This window comes from Carlito syrichta, unplaced genomic scaffold (assembly GCF_000164805.1).
Source record: "Carlito syrichta isolate Samal-C Ts95f unplaced genomic scaffold, Tarsius_syrichta-2.0.1 Scaffold314085, whole genome shotgun sequence".
Classification (NCBI taxonomy): Eukaryota; Metazoa; Chordata; class Mammalia; order Primates; family Tarsiidae; genus Carlito; species Carlito syrichta.
In genome coordinates this window covers 13,492-30,948 of record NW_007258181.1, presented here as the reverse complement: position 1 = coordinate 30,948, position 17,457 = coordinate 13,492, and the positions used below count along the sequence as shown (strand labels likewise).

Genomic DNA, 17,457 nt, shown 5'->3' with positions numbered 1-17,457 from the left:
CGCGCCGCCGCCGCCTCGTGGACTGCGGGGCGGAAGAACTGAGCGGGCGGGTGGATGGAGCGCGCCGGGAGGCTGGCGGGCTTCCACTCGAGGCGCCGCGGCCGCGCCCTTTCCCTCCCCCCCGACGTCCGGCTGTTCCGACCCGGCCTCCGCGCCGTCGGCCCCCCAAGCCGCCTTGAGCGGCGCCGACGTTGTCTGGCGGGTCCAGGCCTCTCCGATCTTAACGTGTTTTCTCCAACTTCTAGCTTTTGGTGTCGTTTCCGGCAAGCTGTGGAACCAACCTCGCAGATATTGAATCACTCGCCTAATTTAGGTTCTTAACCGTAGAGGTTTTGTCCACTTAGCAAGTTTTTTGCTTGTTTAAGCAACTGTTGGGCCGGCAGTAAGGACATATGTCGTGAAAAAGTATCATGGAGACTACTGATTAACCAACCGAAAAAGACAACCTCTTCTTAAAACACGGGTGTTCCTCGATTTACTGTGGGATTGCGGTCCTCTTAAACTGATCGTAAATCGAAAATCTATCCAATACCCCGATAAACCCGTCGTAAAAGTCAAAAAAATCACAGATCGGGGACCGTCTGTACTTGAAGACACAATTCCTATATAAGAAAAAAAGTGTTTTGGTGGGTTTTTCTCCTTCAAATTGCTTGCCTTTCCTAATCAATTGATAGATTTAAAGCAAAAGATTTAATTTCACCTTTGTGTAATTGCCACCTCGGTACATAGTTCCAGTGTGTTGGCTGAAGTTTATACTAAAGGGAATGTCTTCGGATGTTTTGAAGGATAATTCTTATTTTGAAAATCTAAAGACTAAGTGTCTGGCTTAATCGACTCTGAGTAAGTAGTTATCTTGGCATTCTTACATGCTGTACAAAGCTAACATGAGTGTATGTTTTCTGTGATAAACCCCTAAGTGTTTCTAATGCCACTTTTTTCATACACTGTTTAAAATGTTTCTGTTTTCCAGGATGGAGTCTATCTTGTAAAATGCCCTCTTCGTACATGGTACAATGTCCTGTGTTGTTTGTTTTCTTTCTAGCAAAACCTAATGCCCAAATCACCATAGTCGCCCTAGAAACATTTATTGGGGTTCAACTGTAGGCCTGTCTCTGGAGACTCAAAGATAGATAAAATTTGGATCTTGTCCTCAGGGAACTCATGGAGGAACAGGGATCTTGCCACATTAAGGATAATGGAAAATGCATTAAAATGTGTTAAACGCTATGGAAGAGGGTACTCTAGATGCTGTGAGATCACAAAGGAGATGGTTTGAGAAACTGGCCTTGAAATATGATCTTGGTGAATTGAATAGGCAAACTCTGTAAGAACAAGAGGCTTGTCTGAGTTTAGGATGAAGAATTTACACATGCAGAATTAGGGGACATCATTAGGGGCCCCCCTTTTTTTCTTTTTCTTTGAGTTGGAGTCTCAGTCTGTCACCCAGGCTGTGGCATGATTATGTCTCACCACAGCCTCAACCACCCTGGCTAAGGTGATCCTTCAGCCTCAGCATCCCAAGTAGCTGGTGCTACAGGCACACACCAACCACACCTGGCTAATTTTGATTTTTTTTGGTAGAGATGAGGTCTCGCTATGTTGCCCAGGCTGGTCTTGAACTCCTGGCCTCAAGCATTCCTCCCACCTCAACCTCCCAAAGTGCTGGAATTACAGACATCAGTCACCATGCCTAACTAATTTCACCTTTTCGTTTACATGTGTGTGTGCCATGATTCTTCCTTAGAGGTTTATTCCAATAACATTTTTTATATTTCTGCTATAATTAACTTCATTTCACCCTGAGCTATACTGTAAAAGTCATGGTTTTAATTCAGAAAAGTTAATTATCTAATCTAGGTTACTATTTCAGGGAGATGTGGAATTTTAGCTTCCAAGAAACAAGATTAACTAAAAAATTTACACTTGAAGTAAAATATAGGTCTCTCCCTGTTAAAAAAGATTTAGCCTATTATGCATTTGAAGTTAATGGACATTTTCTAGATTCAGGCATAGCCTTTCTAATAGCTTGTCTGTGGTAGTAAATCACACCTTTTCTCTTGTGGTTTTTATTTTTTGTTTTCATTTTCTTTTAGTAATTTCATAAGCTATTACTAAAGTTTATTGCTGGGAAGGTTTTGATTAAATTCTTAACTGGGCATTTTGAAATTAAAACCATTACTGGAAGAACAGTAACAAGGGTTATTTAATTATATGGAATAGTTGGATATTGTTTAAGCAGGAACTTGTCCATTCTGAGGTATTTTTTTAAAGAAGCTCTTATTTTCAGGTGACAAGACTTGTAAGTTAGCAAATATATAATAATTTTCTTCTCCTGATCAGTTCAGACCTCATCTTTATTGCAACCTGATAATACATCAATATATTCGACGTATACATTGATCTTGATGGTTCCTCAAATTCCATTGAGGTTGAGGCCCTTCAATCTTAACTCTAGATTAACTGTTTAAATATATGGCACTTGCAGCCAGGCTCGGTGGCTCAGCCTGTAATCCCGTGCCTTGGGAGGCTGAGGTGAGTGGATGCCTGAGCCCGCGGGTTCGAGACCCGCCTAGGCAACTTGGTGAGACCTCATCTCTACAATAAATCAAAAACTAGCCGGTCGTGGTAGCGCGCGCCTGTAGTTCCAGCTACTTGGAAGGCTGAGGCGGAAGGCTCACCAGAGCCCAGCAGGTCGAGGCTGCGGTGGCCAGGAGCAGCCACTGCACTCCAGACTGGGCAACAGAGTGAGACTTCAACTCAAAAAAAATAGTGGCTCAGCCTGTAATCCCGCGCCTTTAGGAGGCTGAGGTGAGTGGATTGCCTGAGCCCGCGGGTTCGGGACCCGCCTGGGCAGCGAGACCTCATCTCTACAGTAAATCAAAAAATCAGCCGGGCATGGTAGTGCATGCCTGTAATTCCGGCTACTTGGAAGGCTGAGGCAGAATGATCGCCGGAGCCCAGCAAGTCGAGGCTGCAGTGGCTGGTGGCCAGGAGTGGCCACTGCACTCCAGTTTGGGCGACAGAGTAAGACTCCAACTCAAAAATAAATAAATAAATTTTTTATATATATATATATATATGGCACTTGCTAAAAAAAACACTGAATTTACAGAGTAGCCCTCCCACCTCTGCAAGTTGAAATTTGAATGAGGTCCATCTAGTTAATCTCATCACAGAGCTGCTAACCCACCTGGCATTGCTGTCACACAGGTGTGATTGCTGGTTTTGACTGGATCTCAATTGTATTCAAACCGTATTAAGGGAGGGCTTTATGATAAATACAGAAGGTGACCTTAGGTAGTTTCTAGGACATGTTGGACCAGGCCTCGATAGCTTGTCTTCAGCATGTTGAAACTAGGAGAATGATTTACTTCGGTTCTGCTTTTTGAAATTTCCTGTTGATTTGGTATCATGAGTAGAGAGGGAACCTGAGTTTTGTTTTCCATTTTCCTTAGATGATGAACATGCTTAGTGCTGTGCATGTAGCACACATGCATTCCATCACACCACATTGACGGTGTTTTCATTTTATAGATGGTATTTGAGACCTGGTGCAACTTGCTCCAAGCAGGTGATAGCGGAGTTAGGATCTTGACCCTCACTACACTGTTTGTTGTCTTCAAGAGAGAGAATTTCATTGTGGGAAACGAGAGAACAGATGCGGTTTAAGTTAAATTTAGTTTTAGACTAATTTAATACTCCATTTAAGAGAACAGAATAACTGTACAGTTAAAAGTGGAGGGGGTTTAAATGAGGAGGAATCCAGTTAGAATTAGAGTGGTCTTTGTTGAAAGAGTAGCATGTTTATAGAAAGGGAGCTGACATTAACTTGTCCTAAAACATTGCAAGGAAGAGGAAGGTGCTTACCACCACAAAAACCTATGAGTCTATGTTTTTGTGAAGTTGTAAAAAAGAGTAGCTTGGTAGTATATGTCCGCTGATAGCATATTTCCATGTGTTTGATATCTTCCCAGTAGAATAATCAGCTCTTATTTTCCCTTACAGAGTCAACTGTTCATTTTATTTCAAAATTGGAGCGTGTCGTCATGGAGACAGGTGCTCTCGGTTGCACAATAAACCGACATTTAGCCAGGTTTGTTTACTTTTTCTTTTTTTTCCCATGTAAATTATCAAGATTTCATGTACTTTTTAGAGGCAATTAATGAATAATTTTTACACTTTAAGCAAGTCATCATTTTTCTCTAGTTGTTTTATTTCCATTTGTGTTTTGTTTAAATGAGAATAAGGAGGTGAACCACTCCCAGTGGAAGGTCTGAGAGCACCACTCCCTGTTCTTAATCATTAGAGAAACTTTTTAAAAATCAGTTTTTAGTGTTGCCTGTGCCTTATACTTGCTGCCCTGCCATCCTCCTCGCCCCCTCTAGTAGACATGGGGCCAGAGGGCGCAGCCGTGCCAGCCTTCACCTAGCCTCTTTTTTGGACACTGGTGGATGCAGAGTGGACTTTCTGTTCTCTGCTCTCTAGACAGTAGACCAGGCCCTTCATGCTGCTCAGGGTTCTCAGGGGCTGTCTTCACGGACACTTTTTCCTAGTTGAGAAAACAGCAAGTTGCACCATATGGAAATGTGAAAAAATGGAGCTTAACAGTAGAAGATGTGCATAAGTTGTTTGTAGCAGGTCTGTTCAGTTAATTAAGAGACTTAGATCTGCTCAGAGCTCAGTCAAAAGTTGTGATTTTTGAATTTTAGTTTTAGTTAATTTTTTTTTTTAAGCCAAGAGTGTGCACCCTATATGGGATCACTGATTGATTAAAGGAAGAAAGCACTCTCATAGGAGCAGAAAACTTCTGCTGCAATTTATGAGAATATTTGAAATTTGAAAATCGATACTCGAGCGTTTCTAGACTGAAAACTGAGCTCCTTCCAATTTGGTAGTCTAACATGCAACCTTGGAACTGTTAGATGACTACTGTGTATGGCCCACTCTGCCTTTGAGTTCACATATTTCTGTATGTTTTCCTGTAAGCATTTAAGACAATCTTCCACTTGGTATAAGTGAGCTGGAAAAAAGAGGCATGAGTATTTCTCATTGGAGGCCATGGAAAACCCATAGTGCAGTGTGTTTTTAGAAGAGAACAGGATGATGGTTTTCCCCTCCATTATTCTCATCGCTATGCGGTTAGTATGACAAGAATCTATCTTGTAACAGCACTCAACATAACCCTGTTTCTTTTTTTTTTTTTTTTTTTTTTTTTTTTTTTTGAGTTGGAGTCTCACTCGGTTGCCCAGACTGGAGTGCAGTGGCCGCTCCCGGCCACCACAACCTCAACCTGCTGGGCTCCGGCGATCCTTCCACCTCAGCCTTCCAAGTAGCTGGAATTACAGGCATGCGCCACCATGCCCACCTGATTTTTTGATTTATTGTAGAGATGAGGTCTCGCTGCCCAGGCAGGTCTCGAATCCACGGGCTCAGGCAATCCGCTCACCTCAGCCTTCCAAAGGCATGGGATTACAGGCTGAGCCACCGAGCCTGGCTGACCCTGTTTCTTTTTATAAACTTCAGAATATTGGAGAACTTGCTTATTATCATTGTCTTTTTAAAAATGTTTTTGTTTAGTAATTGACTCTCCTAACTAAACCAGTACCCAGAGATGGTGCAATAACCAAGTACCTTAATTGTCCACCAGTTGATCTTTGGAGGGATTACTTATAGATTTGCCAAATGATGGCCTAAGAAGGGGTAAATTGTTCCCTGTTGTAGAAGTGTTTTTCTACAACTAGCCAGAGGCACTTGCTTTATTTTTTTCTGACTCATGAATTGCATCAGATTATTAGATGTGAAATTAATTTAGGCACTGTGGATCAAAAAACATGGTGATTCCATTGAAATTTGTTAGGATCAGTAGTATATGTTAACTTAAGCATCTTAGTTTGGTTTGCTAGTTTGGATTGGTTGGGTGGTTTATACATAATCCGAGCTGCTCTTGCGTTTAATGGAGAACTGCATTGCCCCCTGAAGTGAAGTTTCCTTCGTTAAACAGCCACTACCAGATTATCTGGGTGAGACCTACAGTGAATTCTACTGTTGAATAATCAGGCTCAGTTTAGCTTTCATCAGAGTTGTCCCACTGCAGTAATTTCTGCTGAAAGCTGAGTAAAGTCAGCCCTGGAAAGCATTCCAGGCCTGGGGATGGCTTGGGGAGGATGTTGGGTCCTGAGTGCAGGTGCCTGAGTCTGAGTAGTTAAGTGTGTGCAGTCTAGCTATGGGACCTTTCTTCTAAGCGGGTTTCCTGGCTCCAGACCTTTGGGGAGCATACCACTTCTCTATAAGCATAGCTAGAAATTTTCAGAACTGGTTTTGTAAAACCACTAATAAGACTACTTCACACAAATGGTTGAAACTAAACATTTATTTTTCTAAATCATGCAGTTACTGATTTAGCTTGTAAATCTTTAGCATAACTCAGGGTGGGTTTTTTTGGTAAGTTGCTTACAGTGATATGGACATTAAGATTTATGTAATATATTAGCCTACTAACTTAAACATGGTTTGTTTTTTCAGACAACTTGATTTTAAGAAGAACGGTACAGTGTAAGGTTTCAAGTCTGCCTGATCCAGTTTAAAGCACAAGGGCTAAAAGGATTTTTTTTCCTTAAAAGAAGGATTGGAAAAGAGCAAATGTTTTAAGCTATTGTATTATGTAAACAGAGATCCCACCAAGAAAGTGTAAATAAGAGTCAAGTATCCATGACAGTTAAGAAACCTGTTTGGTGTGCCTGTTTTGCTAAGAGACCAGAGAACTTGATGTGTACTGCATACAATTGAGTTATGCATTTGGTTTCAAAAAACTATTTTGTGTGGGGAATATGTTATAATGTGAATTTTTCCACATCTTAGTGTCTGCTAGCTTGAAGTACAAGAAAAATGGCAGTGTTCTATTATTGAGCTTGTATTAAAGCCCTTTAACATTAATAATGTGGGACTACTCTAAACAACAATTACAATTTCTTCTTGGTTGCTGGCTGACTTGACCCAAGTCACTGCTCAAACTCTGTTTTCATAATATGATGGTTTTGGTGTACTCTTCAGAAGACAAGTGTCTGACTTGCGGGAAAAAAAAAAAAAACAGACGTTTAGCCATTTGCAAACAAATTGTCTCTTTGCAATTGTCTAATATATGCACAGCAGCCAGTAGAATTCCCCTTTTTATTTTTTTTTCCCCGCAGACCATCTTGATTCAAAACATCTATCGTAATCCCCAAAACAGTGCACAGACGGCTGACGGCTCACACTGTAAGTCCCACAGTTGGAGAAATTTTTTTAAAACAATGGTGTTAAAGAGCCCACTCTTAATTGAGACAAATAATGTTGGCTTCTGAGCTGCTGACATAGAGCTGTTGCAAACAGGACAAGGTGCTGGAACTCCTTGGCGAGCACAGCAAGAACTTGATATTTGGCCACGTTCAGGCTTGCCCCTTTAGGGAAAGTCACTGGTCGGGCCTCCTCCACTGGTTGACATTGTCATGAGAGCAGGCCCGCCCATGTGAAGTGGGTTTTAACATTATTAGCTCATCACTGGTCTTTACAGTGACTGAACCCCTGGCCTTTATTAAGTTCTTTCTGTAAAATTAAAAATCTTAGGAATATTAAGGAATCAATAAGGTAAGTCACCCAATAAGTGTGGGTTTTATTTCACCATTATAATTTTTCCTCTAGGAAGTAGAGATTTCATGATATGTAATTATTGTATTTCTCTAATACAGTATTTTTTTCCATCTGTTTACATAGGCTCATTAAAGGTTTTCTGTAATTTCTAAGAACATTTTGGTGGCCTGGCAAGCTATTTGCACGATGCCTGAATTGGTATTTTGGAATAGAGAGTTTTTACATTCTGTAAACAGAAATGCAGTATTAGCGTATCATGAGATCTCTGGTCCATGGCAGTGTTAGGGTATTTCAAGACAGCCATCAACTAAGAGAAACATCTCTGCTCTGAAGAAATAACTTGCTCTTTTTTCAGCACTGAGTCACGACTGAAGCGATCGCCACAGGCAGCCGGTGAAGTGTTTACCTTTAATTTTCCATAATATAAAGTTGTTGCGTTTTGTATTTCAGACCATTGCCCTCTTGAACATTTACCGTAACCCTCAAAACTCTTCCCAGTCTGCTGACGGTTTGCGCTGTAAGTTCATACAAGTTCCTTCCCTGGTTCCCTGGGCTTGCGTGTCAGAGCTCAGTGTCCACTCCATCTGGTCTGCCGTGCTAGTGTCGAGAACTGCATTTCACTAGAGGTGGCAAGGAGCTTTTGTCCCACTGACCCCATGGAAACCTCTGGAGATTTGAACTCCTGCCCACGTGTTGAAAAGGGACTGGAGAGGGAGCCCTTTACAACAGCCAGGAGCTGCTGCTGCTGGCTTTGCCTTTACTCTGACCGTCATGGGGGGTGTGCTGCAATTAAACATCAAGTTATGTTCTTCCCTCTCAGGAGCAACAGTATTTGAACGTTTCTCTCACTCTCTGGAACTTACTGTTTTGAAATTATTTTTCAGATTTTCTTATTAGCCTTTTTTCCTCGAACTCCATTTTGGAGGTCACGCTTTAGTTGTGAGAACATTGTTCTGAGAATGTTTCCCAAGTGAGGCTCTGTACCTCACACCAACCCTGAGTTCTTACCCACACCAGCCCTTTGCGGACTCCACCTATGTGGGTGTGCTCAGTTCAGACAGGCCCTTGACAGAAAAGAGACTTGATTTTTATCAGCACGTGCATAGATAAAATCTCCAAGTTTAGGAGTTGGAATTAGTTTGCTGCATTTGGAACACCAAGGGTCTTTGGTGGGGAAATAGATCTAAACTGGGCTTTCAGTAGGTACTACCAGTTTCTTCCAGTACTGGGAAGTAATACATTTAGATTGTGAATATTTACTTAGTGGTAGTTTTTAAAGACTAAGATAGATTGTTATCTTTGGAAAACTCAGAAAACTAAAATTTTTATAATTATCCAGCTATAGAATTACTGGAATTTAGTTATTTGTGGATAAATTGAAATGAACACCTGGACTCTTGTTAAAATCAAGGAGTCCAAACCAAAGGGTAGGTAGGTGCTTCTTATTTACCAGTTTGTTGTTAAGCAGTAAAAATTGAGGTGCCTTTGGGTAGCCACAAGCTGAAATTGCCTTTGGGTACACCCTTGAACCAGAGCTCCTTGGTCTGTAGGTAACCTATATTGGGTCAGTGATTCTGGGGGCCACCCCCTACTTGAGCTGGCCCCAAATTAAGAGGTCTCAGGGTTATGTACCCATGCACACAGGGGGCACATTTCTATGTGAGGCTGCGATTTTCTCGTAAACTTTTTTTGCTGGAACACTCGATGTTTTTCATGTTAATACTGACCTTATCAGTAGAGATTTCTTTCCCTGAGTCCAGTGGTAGCAGGAGTCACTTGGTAACCCTTGGTTTAAAATACCTGGTCTCACGTTTTGTTTGTTTGTTTTTTTTAAGAAATAAGATCAATAGGTGGAGGGAAGTGTTTATATATGTACCTACTAAATAATTTTTGTTAACAACCCTGCCCTGGGATAAAAATGAATAAAAAGTAGGTGACTGAGTAACAAGAATTAATAATTCTTTGCCCTGATTGTTTATTTGGGGACTGTGTATGCTTTATTGACAATAGAATGTTGTATTAGTTTTCTTTGTGTCTTTATTTACAATTCACAGCACTCTTGGTTTGCGTATGCTAAATACTAAAAGTTTAGCTATTACTAAATATTCCAATTCTGGGGTCTAGATTGTACAAATTAAATGAAATTCTAATTCTGCATTTTAGGAAGAAACCAGTTGCCTAAAATTAGTGACTCTTCTTAACATTCCCTTTCATATGTAGAAAAATTAACTTCATATTTCTGCAAGAAAACTGCTTTATTTTCCAAGTTGTATTATTTAAAATAGAGTGAGTCATTTTAGTAACATTTTAGTTCATCAGTATCTTAATGTACTTGTCATTGCCTTTCAAGTCATTTTTTATTGATTCAAAAATTTTAAGGAGCATGAATGTAGCCAGTAATTTAAAATAACCACCACAAACCTTTTCTCAAAAGCTGCTAAAACGTTGAGCAAGTAAATATTTTTTTTTCTTCTTCACGTTCTTTCTGATTTGGAAAAGGAAATGAATTTTATCATTCCAATTTTAGTATATGTGCTGCCGAAGTGAGCACCGGAAATGGTTTTTAAATAATAAACTCTGCCCTTTGGAGTGGGCTTTACTGTTGTTTATAACTTGATTTCTACACAGGGAAGGAGATGCATTCCTGGTAGCTTTTAAATTGGAACATCCTGGGATACCATTGGCAGGCTATAAGAAGTCATTTTTGTGTTCAATAAGTTTTGGATTCGAAACTGGATTCCTGAAAATTCAAAAATTAAACATAGCCCCAGATAGGTTAGAAATTGAACTTAAATCACTCTTGGGATCAGAAGATAAGAAGCTAGTTTTTCTCTTTAAAGATAAAATGCATTTGGGGGTGAGCTCAAAGGCAGCCTAGTGTTATCCAGATCCCTCTGCCAGCAGTCAGATGCCTCTGGTGGGTGCACCAGGTGAGGCAGCCAGACATGTCAGCAGGTCTCGTCCAGGAACGTGACCCGTGGAAGGTAACGATGGAAGACTGAGCCGGCCCATTCTTGACACCAGCCCCTGATCTAACTGATTGAAACATCAGATTATTGCCAAGCCAGCTTTCTGATTTCTCTGGGTTTAGACAGCTCTAGAATTTGAACACAAAAATTTGGTAGCAAGTCTGATGATAGTAGGAATAGAATGTAAATATGCAAAATCTACCCATGCAGTGGATGTGACTTCATCTAGTATGTGTGGATTATGAAGAATAAACTGTTGAAAATAGTTTTGGAATATAAAATAATAATGCTTCAACAAAGCACTAACTTTCCCTTTATTTTGGGGCATCCAAAATATTGTAATAGTGCCTGGTAATTATCTTACTGAGTCTTTATGGTTGCTTGTGTTTTCATCACATCAAAAAGAGTTTTATAGCATTCTGTGGCTGGCAGTCGGTAAAAGAGACTAGTTAGGAACATAAGTTCTTAATCACCTACCCTGATTTCAGGTTTCATTTAAAACTAATAAAAGGGGGGGCAAATCGGTACTTACTTGGCCTATTCTAAATCTTAAAAGGAAGAAATTTTATTTTAAAATTTAATTTGAGAGTCAACTTTTTCCTCACACTTTCAGAAAACGTGGCCCTTTGGTTGCTGATTGAAATTGGTTTTGATTTTAATAGCTAGAATTGGGACTGTCATGGGGGCATTTAAAATCTCACCACACTTTATGCCATTAACAAGTAGTTGTGTGACACAGCCTCCTCAGTGCTCCTGCAGAGTGCAGCTCTGTTGGGCTTTTTTCTAGATAACCTCGTGTGTGTGACTGTAGCAGTTTGAGTTTAAGCACAAGAGTTGGCTGTGTGCTAACACATTCTAACCAGCAAGATTTCTGTTGTTTCCAGGTGCTGTGAGCGATGTTGAGATGCAGGAACACTATGATGAGTTTTTTGAGGTAAGATAATTGACCTCTGTAACTGATAGGCCTGTTCCCCTTCTGTATCTGTTTGGAAAGAATTACAGTTTTTCTCTACTAATATACATGAGTTATTATTCATTATGCTCTTTAATGTGCAGTGATCCTTAAACTCCTGTGATCTCCCTTCAGGAGGTTTTTACAGAAATGGAGGAGAAGTATGGGGAGGTCGAGGAGATGAACGTCTGCGACAACCTTGGTGACCACCTGGTGGGGAATGTGTATGTCAAGGTAGGAATGCGATGGTGTGCATGGCAGCTCTGTGTGCCAGCAGCTGAGGCTGGCAAATTAAGAGTGGGTGCCCTGGCAGCTGCTGGCCTGAAATCCTAAATGCTCGGGCTCACTTGAGGACTTGGATGCACTGAATTAGCACTCACCAGCTGTGTCTCACGCATTGGTGGCCAGCCCATGTGCCCTGTCAGCAGAATTGGAGGGAACCATGGGACACCATGTTGCCGTTATAGATAGTGTAGGGTATTTAATGGCTCTTGCTTAGCAGCTTTCTGAACTAGGGAAAAATTAGCTTACTTAGGTGTTGGGTTTCTTTTTCCTTTTTTATTAAATTTTCTTTGCCTATACAATCGCTACATTTGTTCCCTTAACCAATTGAATTTGTAAATGAAGGCAACATGTGGCAAAATGTTGGGTTATCACAAAATTAATTGTAAATAAAGAATTGGCTGCTTTTTAAATTGTCTTATGGCGTCATTCCACCTTACCATACCTAAGTGAGCACATGTATGTGTTTGGATCAGTAATTTAAAATGTGCTATTGGGCCAAGCATGGTGGGTCACGCCTATAATCCCAGCACTTTGGGAGGCCGAGGTGAGAGGATTGCCTGAGCCCACAGGTTCAAGACCATCCTGGGCAGCTTGGTGAGAACTCATCTCTACAATAAATCAAAAAATTATTGTACCACTGGGCATGGTGGCGCGTGCCTGTTCCAGCTACTTGGAAGGCTGAGGCGGAAGGATGCGGTCAAGGCTGTGGTGGCTGTGAGCATGCCACTGCCCTCCAACCTGAGTGAGAGTGAGACTTCAACTCAAAAAAATAAATTAAATATGCTGTTAAAATGTGGGTAGCAAGTATTTTTGTTTTGTCTTTTCAGTTTCGTCGTGAAGAAGATGCGGAAAAGGCTGTGATTGACTTAAACAACCGTTGGTTTAATGGACAGCCGATCCACGCCGAGCTCTCGCCTGTGACTGACTTCAGAGAAGCCTGCTGCCGTCAGTACGAGATGGGGTGAGTGTTGGGGGCAGGTGGCGCAACAGCTCCGCAGTAGCCTGGTCCAGGGCTGTATGCACATGAGGTAACAAGTGTCTCATTCTGACCCACAGAGAATGCACCCGAGGCGGCTTCTGCAACTTCATGCATCTGAAGCCCATTTCCAGGGAGCTGCGGCGGGAGCTGTATGGGCGCCGGCGCAAGAAGTGAGTTGTCTGTGTCTGTGGGAAAGCTGGCTGATTCTGGCTTCCCCAGACGATTCGGCATGGGTGTCCTTCTTGTTCTTTAAACAGCATGACTTAGAACATCATACATACCCTGAAGTCTGAAAATGTGCTCTTGGAGAATATTCACCTGCACACAGATAACTTCACTGTCTGTCTTCAAGTAGAGATGAGACTAGTAAATAAGCACTAAAAGAGGGTTCATGAAGAAAGTGGACATGCAGCAGAAAGATACTGTCACTTCCTGTAAACACTGCACATGCCCACTTGGGGTTATTTTGGTTTTGTTGTTGGTTTTGAGGGATATCATTCTGTCTTGGGGAAATCAGAACATCCTCCCATCGGAACACTGACAGAGTTGGGCCCAGTGATCATGTCTGCTCCTGCTCTAAATACCTGACAGTCGTTTCACAGGCATAGAAAATCAAAATGTCAGAGCATAATGAGTGTGCTTCCTGGTGAGTGTGAGTTCTAGCTCTGGGGGGAGTCTCCTCCTACTAAACGTATATTAAGAAATACAGACGTAACTGGTGATTCTGTTTTATTGTCAGCAAAAAAAAAGTGTAGAAGAAAAATAGCCCTTCCCTCCCCATCCCAAAACCAGGCTGTGGACACGGCACTAGTGAGTGCCTGGGAGGGGCAGTGGAGAGCCCTGGCATGTGGTACCAAGAGGTGAGGCCTGAGGGTCTGCACGGCCAGGTCATTTTTACCATGATTTCTTATGGTCGTTTGAGCTAGAAGACGACGCAGAAGATGGAAGACATTATACTTGTTCATTTCTAAGATGCACGGATTTTTTCCCCTTAGACTTGAGCATCTGAAGTCAGGGTGCGTGTCACAGTTGAGGCAACCTAACTAGCAGCATTTTCCCTTTATCAGTGCCATCACCTTGATGAGCTATGACTTTTAGAAGTGGTAGTGATTGCGGTTCTGTGTTACATACTCTGGTTTTGATGCCACAGTTGTGCTTCTTTTCCTCGGTTGCAGGCATAGATCCCGGTCCCGGTCCCGGGAGCGTCGATCGAGGTCTCGAGACCGCGGTCGTGGTGGCGGTGGTGGAGGTGGCGGCGGTGGCGGAGGACGTGAGCGGGACAGGAGGCGGTCAAGAGACCGTGAAAGATCTGGGCGATTCTGAGCCATGCCGTTTTTACCTTATGTCTCCTAGAAAGTGTTGTAGTTGATTGACCAAGCCAGTTCATAATGGGAATTTTTTTTAAAAAACAACAAAAAAACACAAAGATGGGTTTCTGAATAAAATTTGTAGTGATACAGTATTCTTGGTGTAACTTATTTCTTGTGGAAATTCTTTTTTAAATTCCTTTACTTTCATAAACTGTCATTCATCAGTCCTTGAGTTAGGTAAATATCTATCACTGCATATCAATGAAACCAGATGTTTAAGGTATGAAATACAAGACACATGCCAGGAGAGGGAAAATTAATAGGAAAAGTCAGGTGTGTTTCTTGTTATTTTATCGATGTTATATTTCTTACCTATTCCTGAATTTTCTAGTTTTGCTTCAAGAGCTAGTGAACTGGGATGTGCCAGTGGGCAGTGGCTCACGCCTGTAATCCCACCATTTTGGGAGACCAAGGTGGGAGAATCACTTGAGGCCAAGAGTTTGAGACCAACCCGGGCAACATAGACCCCATCTCTACAAAAAATTAAAATGTTAGCCAGATGTGTTGGTGCATACCTGTAGTCCCAGCTACTCAGGAGGCTGAGACTGGAGGATTGCTTGAGCCCACAAGGTTAAGGCTGCAGTGAGCTGTGACTGTACAACTGTACTCCAGCCTGGACAACAGTGAGACCCTGTCTTGTGAGGAGGAAAAAAGGAAAAACCACCGTGCATTTCTGAAGTACAGACAGACAGTGAAGGGTGAATATGCTCAGTGCAGCACATTGAGAGCCAGCATCATGCCCTGGGCTCCATCATCACTGATAGCCGTGTCTTCAGACTACTGACATTAGGCCAGATGTGACTCTCATCTGTAATCCCAGCACTTGGGAGGCTGAGGCAAGAGGATTGCCTGAGCCCTGAGCTTCAGCCTGAGTAACATAGCAACACATCTGTACAAAAAATCGGGCCAGGTGCAGTGCCTCAAGCCTGTAATCCAGCACTTTAGGAGGCCAAGGCAAGAGAGTTGCCTGAGCTCAGGGGTTTGAGACCAGCCTGGGCAACTTGAGGAGACCTCATCTCTACAATAAATCAAAGAATTAGCTGGGCAGGGTAGTGCGTGCCTGTAGTTGCAGCTACTCTGTAGTTAACTGTCTGGGAGGCTGAGGCAGAAGGATCATGAGCCCAGGAGGTCAAGGCCACTGTGAACTGTGATTGTGACACTACACTCCAGTCTGGGTGACAGACTCTGACTCAAATAATACAGTAACTGACATTAATGGCAGTCACAAAATCCTGTAGTACACATTCGCTTTCCTTTAAAAGCCTTTGGCTGCTGGGCTCAGCCTGTAATCCCAGCGCTTTGGGAGGCCTAGGTGAGTGGATTGCCTGAACCCGCGGTTTGAGACCTGCCTGGGCAACTTGGCGAGACCTCATCTCTACAATAAATCAAAAAGTCAGCCGGGCGTGGTAGCGCATGCCTGTAATTCCGGCTACTCGGAAGGCTGAGGCGGAAGGATCGCCGGAGCCCAGCAGGTCGAGGCTGCAGTGACTGGGAGCGGCCACTGCACTCCAGTCTAGAAGAGTGACAAAGACTCCAAACCAAAAAAAAGAAATCTTCGACTGTTGTTACTTCCCCTAAACTACTGCTATAATAATAGGCAGTCCGTGTGCTGTGTCTCCATGTCATGGCAGCCAGTTGGCTTGTTCAGGGATAGCCCCACTCCTGAGTGCTGAGTGTTTATGCCTAAAACCAAAATACGGTTGCAAGTGGCTGGCTGAAGTCATGACTGGGTGTCACATATCTCATCCCAGTCTCCAAGCTGGGTGGGTCACCCGTGAGTTTCTAAGGGCCTGCCCTGGTGTACATCCACCCACTCCCACCTGCCTGATTGGGGTTTCAGGGAGTGTTAGATGAGCTACAGCTCTGCCGTAACCACAAGCTCCAGTGCATCCTGGAAGGATAAGCCATCCGGCCAGTATATTCCACGGAAGTTCATTTTTATGTGATGAAATTCTAAAGTGGTATTCTGTCTATTGAACAGGAGTTTTGTTCAGATTTAGTTTGTTGACGTTAAGCTTTTTTTTAGTCAGGGCCTCACTCTGTCACCCAGGCTGGAGTGCAGTGGCACAATCACAGCCACCCACAGCCTCTGCCTGGGTTCAGGTGATCCTTCTGCCTCAGCCTCTCATGCAGCTGGGACTACAGGGGCACACCACCACACCCAGCTAATTTTTCTATTTTTTGTAGAGACATGGTCTCGCTATGTTGCCCAGGCTGATCTTGAATTCCTGGGCTCAAACATTACATGTGTGAGTCACTGCACCCAGCCAAGTTTTGTAATACTATGGCAGTGGGCGGATAATTTTGGATGAATTAGTGGCACTTCTTGGTGACATAGGTAGTTTTATTTAAATCCATACCTCTAAAAAACTCAGTACAGATATTTTTTCACCTTAAGTTTGGTCCTAGTTATTTATGGTCATTTACTGAGTCATTTCCACTCAAACTGAAAGAGGGAAGATGGCAAATTGTATTTTGTATTTCTTGACATTGATCAGAGTCAGCTGTTCCTCTGAAAGTCTATTTTGGCAAGTAAATGAGGTGCCGTGAAAGGTATCTTCAAACACTGTTGAAGTAAGATACGCACACAGTGAACAGGGAACTTGTCACCCACACCCCTCAGTCCCAGGCAGGTCTGGGATGAAGGGACATTGAGGTGAGTTTGTCCCAAAGCCAGCCGCTGCCCTGTCTTGGTGTGGCTGCATGAATGATGGCTGGTAAAACGTAACCCATGAAATCAGCCCCTGCAACCCGTTATGGCAAGAAGAGTGACAGCTGTTATATAGGCCTGGGTCCCAGCAAGTTTCTGTAGAAAGTTAGAATATAAATACGCCACTTGAGATCATGTTGATCTGTAATGAATCCAGGTCCAAATACTACTGTAAATTGTCTCCTACCCTGAATCTTATATGATGTACGTTGAGATGTCAAACCAAGTGGCAGACAGCTGCTGAAATAAATGGTATATGAGGTGTCAGCACAGCTAGCTCATCAGTGGTGTCGCTCTCTGTCTTCCTTGCAGAGCATGTCCACTTGCGGTCTCGAGTGAGTAGCCACAGATTACTAAGTGCATGCGTGTGCAGGAGTTAGATCAGGGTCATTTTACATATATCTTTTCTCTCTCTCTCTCTCTCTCTCTCCCCCCCACTTTAATGTTCAGAGGTTGGCCAGAAGCAGTGGCTCATGCCTGTAATTCCAGCACTTTGAGAGGCTGAGGCAGGAGGATTACTGAATGCCAGAAACCTGGGCAACAGAGAAGAGGAAGAGAAAGAGAGA

The 17,457-nt window shown here is 42.7% G+C and overlaps 1 protein-coding gene across 6 annotated transcripts in view; it reads left to right on the top strand.

Moving 5' to 3' along the window:
- U2AF1 (U2 small nuclear RNA auxiliary factor 1) overlaps nt 1-14,273 on the top strand; it is a 14,547-nt gene extending 274 nt beyond the window's left edge. Inside the window, exons 2-9 of one of the 6 annotated variants that reach the window (XM_021719030.1) lie at nt 4,006-4,093; nt 7,188-7,254; nt 8,077-8,143; nt 11,480-11,529; nt 11,683-11,781; nt 12,660-12,793; nt 12,889-12,981; nt 13,987-14,273. In XM_021719030.1, coding sequence (XP_021574705.1) covers nt 11,500-11,529; nt 11,683-11,781; nt 12,660-12,793; nt 12,889-12,981; nt 13,987-14,134 — 504 coding nt within the window. In that variant the 5' untranslated portion in view covers nt 4,006-4,093; nt 7,188-7,254; nt 8,077-8,143; nt 11,480-11,499 and the 3' untranslated portion in view covers nt 14,135-14,273. Of the gene's footprint in view, nt 1-4,005; nt 4,098-5,720; nt 7,255-7,981; nt 8,020-8,076; nt 8,144-11,479; nt 11,530-11,682; nt 11,782-12,659; nt 12,794-12,888; nt 12,982-13,986 lie in introns of those variants that run through there. The other 5 variants (XM_021719029.1, XM_008070973.2, XM_008070974.2 and 2 more) reach the window with 5 other exon arrangements.
- Nucleotides 14,274-17,457: the final 3,184 nt, after the last annotated feature.